This window comes from Micropterus salmoides, unplaced genomic scaffold (assembly GCF_014851395.1).
Source record: "Micropterus salmoides isolate LMB-PRFRI ecotype aquatic unplaced genomic scaffold, ASM1485139v1 Ms_hic_scaffold_14, whole genome shotgun sequence".
Classification (NCBI taxonomy): Eukaryota; Metazoa; Chordata; class Actinopteri; order Centrarchiformes; family Centrarchidae; genus Micropterus; species Micropterus salmoides.
In genome coordinates, this window is record NW_024040485.1 from 35221939 (window position 1) to 35228447 (window position 6509).

At 42.8% G+C, this 6509-nt stretch overlaps 1 gene segment (V, D, J or C); it reads left to right on the forward strand.

Moving 5' to 3' along the window:
* Positions 1 to 5559: 5559 nt before the first annotated feature.
* LOC119902838 lies at positions 5560 to 6207 on the forward strand (the record flags this gene model as incomplete). The annotated part of the segment is given in 2 exon segments: positions 5560 to 5810; positions 5906 to 6207. Coding segments are annotated over 2 exon segments (345 nt in total), but the record flags the coding sequence as incomplete, so codon positions are not given.
* Between the last annotated feature and the right edge of the window lie 302 nt (positions 6208 to 6509).

The window sequence follows — 6509 nt, forward strand, 5'->3', positions numbered from 1 at the left end:
TCCAGTTTGATGTGAAAACTGACTGAAATATTTGATTTGACAGTCCGTTGTTGACTAAAAACATGTGTTGATACAACTATAGGTTATAGTACTGAATGATAACACAAGTTCGTTGTTTTGATGTTCCGGAGCTTTGCTTCAGGAAATTTTCTCTAACTAGACCTCTTTGAAATCTAATTGAATACCCCTGTTATATAGGATATTTTTAGGTATCTGTTAGTACCATAGAAGGGTTTGAGTCTGCAAAATAAAAGGTCAAACCCATAGAAGGGTACAGTACTATTCTGAGGTAACAAAACAAGGGGTCAGAGGTCAAATCCTATAGAAGGGTTCAGTCCCTACATAACCACCAATCACTGCTCTCCCTGTAGAAGGTCACTGACCCTCTGTCCTGCTGCTACAGTGCTATTTTGAAGTGTTATGAGTCAAATGCATAAATATTAGATACAACATTACATTACGAGGTGAACGCACCACTGCAGATGTCACTCACTAAGGTTAAGTTTCAGTTTCGATCCACATGCGCACTTGAAAACTGAATCACAGGTTAATTTATTAAACAGGGCGACTTAATGAAACGTACTGCTGATGGAGAAAGTCAGCAGAGACACTTACAGAGAGAGAGAGAGACAAAGAGGCGGAGCCAGTGTTTGCCGTGAGAGACCAGAGGTGGAGGCGAGGTGTGTGTGAGTGTGGGGACAAGAGCAGATTCAAGTAAATAAACACTAAACTATAAGGTGGAAAATGACCTACAATAACCTGCTGTTAATACTAATAGCCTACAATATACGCCGCTACTGAGCCCACCCCCCACCTTAATGAGAGCTCAACAGTCCAATGAGCAGGTGTGTCGTGGTTCTGTCTCTCGGATCCGCGACACGAGATCGTGGACTTTTGTGTCGCAATTTTGGTCTGTTTCAAAACCATTACAGCCCTATTATTAAGTAGTCTGCCTACTGTTTTCAGTGAGGAACAAATGTATACAGACCGTTATGTAAATTATCTAGTGTGTTATCGCGATTTAAAAAAATGTGCAAATCAAAGTTTTTTTGACAACCTCAAAACACATAAAGCTTTGGGCCCCCCGTCATCTCTGGTGCCCCCCTGAGGGGGGTGCGGATCCCAGGTTGGGAACCACTGCACTAAGACATGATGAATAGAGAGCAGGTCTTCAGGTAGGCTTCCTTCTAGTGGGACCTGCCTCGGTCTCACAATGGTGTGAAGAACTGAAAGTGGACATTCAGGAAACATTTCTCTGAGGCAGAGCTGCTCTGGATGCACAAATAATCTCACTGGCTGAACTGAACTTTGGTAGACAGCCAATCTCTAAAAAGGGGATTCTCTGGCCCCGCCCACTGAAGTCCAACTCAACCAATGAGATTCTTTGCGTCTCCAGAGCAGAAATGTTTGAGGAACTAAAAGTCAGCTTGATGTTGAGGAGAAGGGCTGTGCAGCAGAGAGGCTGTTTAGTTTCTTCATTCTACTGCAGTGGAAGAACATTGCTCATCTGCTGTCTGTCTGGCTTTAACAACTCCAAAGACATGTTGCTTTACCTCTTTTTACTTTGCTCTCACTTCATAGGTGAGTGTTGGAGTGTTTGTGTCCACAGAGTAACACTGTACAGCTGCCATTTTCCACTGTCTTCTCCTCTCAGCCTCATGAACAATGTTAGTCTAATGGCTTCATTTGCTCTACTTTTTCCAGGACTAATAGCTGGAGACACAATCTCTCCTGTACGAGAGGAAGTCAGTGAAAGAGAAGGACAATCTGTCACACTCACATGCAACTATCAGACAACAGCAAGTGGTGTATACCTTTACTGGTACAAACATCATTCTGACCTTCAGGCACCTCAGTTTATACTCTGGAAAGGAGCAAAAGATAACACAGATGAACATATTCCTGATAGAAGATATGAATCTGAAACATCAGCAACATCAACTACACTGACCATCAGAGATCTAACCCTGGCAGACACAGCTCTCTACTACTGTGCTCTAGAAACACAGTGATACAAAGTGTAGAAGAGGCTGTACAAAAACCTGAACCCAGATATCTGACTACTCTTCAAAGAGGAGGGAAGTGGTATTCAAACCACAGCTTCATATCAGATGGATTCTGCTAATTCCTGTTTTATCAGAGTCACTGTGGTTCCAGCTGCTAATGAAACACTGGGGGAGGATTCACAGGAGCAGCAAATCCACATCAGAGAGAAACCACCTGCAGGAGGCACAAGCCCATTTCTCCATTACAACAAATAAATGTATACTGAAACTAAAATTAATAATGTGTCAGATCTGACCTTCAACATGTCCAACAGAGACCACAGTCCCTATAATATGAAACAATTCCATACACAAGGTTTGCCTTCAGGCTCAGCTTCCTCTTCACCACAATGGTCTTGTCATGGGCAGCTGAGTGCAGGAGCAGAGAGCTGAGGTGCAGACCCAAATGCACCCAAAACTAAGCAGGCTTACGCTGGGAGCACAGCGGCAAATGTTCAAACAAAAGGTAACGCCAAACAAAACATAATCCAAAGGGAAGAGTCCGAGAACAAAGAACAAGGTACAATCCAACAAAATAATCCAAAGCGCAGGGACGGGACAGAACACGCAACACAGACAAAGGACGTGACAAAGACTGAACAAAACTGAGGGCTTAAATACACAAGTAAACGAGCAGGGCGGGAGTGCACAGGTGAAAGACATGAGGAGCTAATCAGGCACAGCAGACACACAGTGAAACAGCAAGCTAACCAGGCAAGAAAGTAATACAGAACAGAATAAACCGAAATGACTATAAACACAACAATACACAGATCCATAAAGAAAAAAGGCAGAAGTAACAAACTAATAATCAAGACAATACACTAACCAACAACAGGAACAAAGCTAGACAAGAACACCAGGCACAGAAGATTACAAAATAAAATAGGAAGTAAAGTACACAGGAACACACATGGAAAGATCTACCAAAGTAAAACACAAAACATGGAAAGTCTGCAAAATCAGGGCATGGACAGAGACAGGACCAAACAGGAGACAGGACTATACTAGAACATGGAGACATAAGACTAAGTACTAAGACACAGATCAAAATAATAAAACACAGAAGTACACAGACCAGGAATGACACTAAACATGAACTAAAGCACACAACTAAGAACAAAAGGCACTGGACTAAGAACTGAGGCTAAGAACTAAAATGCAAGACTAAGAACTAAGATAAGAGGCCAGACAGATACTAAGAAAACTTAAACATGAGAATGAACAAAAGACTTAAACATGATCAAATAATGAACCACAGAAATACAAAACCCAAAACCATGAAACCAGATACTAAGTAAACTAGAACATGTGCCTGAATAAAAATAAACAAGGCTACAGAGAGAAACTCAGAACCAAAAACGGACTTAAACAGGAAAGACATGAACACAAAACCATACTCCTAACAGGTCTGGTACAACGCCTGCATGACTGCTGACGCCGCAAAAATCTGCCTGTCGATGTCATGCTTCATTTTACCGTCACTGGTGAACAAGACCACAAGATACTTGAAGTCCGTCACTTGGAGCAACAACTCTCTCCCACCCAACAAGGAGCCATCCGGCGTTTTCCAGCAGAGAACCATGACTTCAGACATGGAGGTGCTGACCACTTCACATTCAACTGCAACTCGTCCCAGTTCATGTTGGAGGTCACAGTCTGATGAAGCCAACAGAGCCACATCATCTGCAAATAGCAGAGAAAAAATGCTCAGGCCCCCAAACCGAACACCCTCCTCCCCCCGGATGCTCCTTCAGATTTTGTTCATGAAAGTTACAAACATAATCTGCGACAAGGGACAAACCAGCCAGCCCAACACCCACCTGCTGAGTGTACAAACACAGCTCTCACTCTGGTTTTGTAGGGACAGGATGTCTCGTAGCAACAGCCATGGTACCATGAATATGTTTTTATGATGTTTTAAATTGTCACCTGGTGAAATATCAAAAGTTAATACGTGATGTTTTAAAATATACAGTCAGGTTGACTTAAGCACTGACCGATCGATTTTCGCCTCAAACTGCAAATGGGAAGTCACGGATGATCACATTGTCTTGTCTTCATATGCATGCCACACACCTCCTTGAAGCTAGGAGGCTCAGCTACATCTCAAACAGACCATTTTTATCCACACCTAACCAACCACGCATCTAAATGAACTTATATCACAACATAAATTGGGGCTGCAGTTCATCTCATCTCATCCTACTACGACCACTCTAAAGAAAGCTGAGCTCCAGCTCTGATCAGCTGTATAACTCCTATCAATCAACTCACAAAACTCAGAGCCGACTAATAACAAACGCAGCAATATGTGCTTACAGTTACAACGCTGACATACTTTTGTCTTTTCCCCGGATTCAGTCCAAAAACAGCTGTTTTCTGTGTCAATAGAGCCCGCCATCTTGGTATTACACAATCAGTGAGCTCTTTAGGCAGGGTACACCCTGGACAGGTCGCCAATCCATCACGGGGCCACACATAGACAAACAACCAGTCACACTCACACCTAAGGACAATTTAGGGTCACCAATCAACCTAGCCTGCATGTCTTTGGACGGTGGGAGGAAGCCGGAGCACCTGGAGAGAATCCACGCAGACACGGGGAGAACATCTCTACACAGAAAGGCCGGGGCCGGGTTCGAGCCTGCAACCTTCTTGCTGTGAGGCGACAGCGCTAACCACTATACCACCGTGCCGCTTCTTTAGGTTTCTTTTCTCATCAAAATGAAGGAGAGAAGAGTTGCTTTGGAACAGATGGTCATTATCGGCCTCTACTGGCCCGTATGAGCTACACAGACATCCAGTGTACCATCAGTTCGTCTCTTCAATACGAAGAGAACGAGCCCACCTACAGCCCTGTAGGAGGTTCTGTTATCAACTTGTATGCCTGTAAAGCATGGGAGTGCTTTAGGTCACAGGAATGTTGATCAATATTCACTGTTTTTATCAATATTTCAATGTTTTGGAAGCTTTATATTTTTTGGAACATGGTTGTATGGACAGAAATAGTGTTTTGAAGAAAACTCCCAATACATTTATATTTAAGCTGAGGCTTTTATTCAAAGCGACTTACTATTGCTACACATGTCAGAGCCTCTGGAGCAACTAGGGGTTAAGTGTCTTGCTCAGGGACACAGTGGTGAATGTGTCACAGTGGGGGATTGAACCCGGGTCTCTCACACCAAAGGCATAGTCTTATCCACTGCACCACCACCAAATGGTTCATTTACAGTTTCTCCATATCCCTTAGTTTCTGGCCTCAAAGGAGACCAGAATTATGCAGCTAGGCGTAATGGTTGAGGAGTTATTACTGATTTATTTTAGGTATGTTATTTTAGGCCTTTTTTTCCTGGAAGTAGGTGTTAGTTTCCAAGAGGTTGAATCTCAAAATTGTTTCAGCTTTAAAACGCCTTCAATTTATATCCAAAAGACAAAACTATTAAAGTGTAAACAACATAAAATCATGACGTTCAAATATTTATCGCCATTTTATGAACAAAAACAGAATTAAGAGGCATTAGCAGATTTAGAATGAGACCCAGCTGTGATGAAGAGCTTCAGAAATGAAACTACTGTGAAATATGAGTCTCCTCCTACTGACTGCAGAGCTGCTTCATGGCAGAGAACTCTTTGATTCCAGCTGTGAACATCAGACCAAACACAACTGACAGAACGTGTTCATACTGAACATTCAGTTCCAGCATTTCTCCTCTGTCAACATGGAGAAACTCGCTGCACTTTTGTTCTTTTCAGCTCTCGTAGGTACGTGTGTTTCTGACAGTGAGTGCTGGTTTTAAATGATGGATGTCTGCCTTTGGAACAGAACTCTGAATCTAACATGTTGTTTCCCTCACTAGGTAACACCTTGGAAGATGATATTACTGCCAGCAGAGCTGAAGTGTTCTCATCAGAGGGCCGTAGTGTTACTCTGTCCTGTAGCTATTCAGTTAAAGCCGATAATCTCCAGTGGTATCGACAGGATCCTGGATCAGCTCCTCAGTTCCTTCTCCTGATCACTGATGCAAAAGAGCCTTCAGTGGTGGAAGCAAAACCTCCACACCCTCAACTGACCGCTAACCTGAATGAGGAGAGGAATCGAGTCGATCTGCAGATCTCCTCTGCTGCAGTGACAGACTCTGCTGTGTACTACTGTGCTGTGAAGCCCACAGTGACAGGAAACACCAAAACTCTGTACAAAAACCTTTGGAGCAAAGACAACAGAATACTCCACAACGTCCACTAGAGGGAGTCACTCTGTTAAACTTTCAGAGAGAATCACAGAAACAAATCATAAAACTTCTAAAAGCTGAGAGACAAACACCAAGGACGTCCTCTCTCTCCACTGCTGTTTTATTCCTAAAATATAAACTGGTTTATACAACTTGACATTTTAGTGCTGAGGACAAATAAGACACATATTGATAATGAATAACTTTAACTGACTCTTAATATATTTTGCTG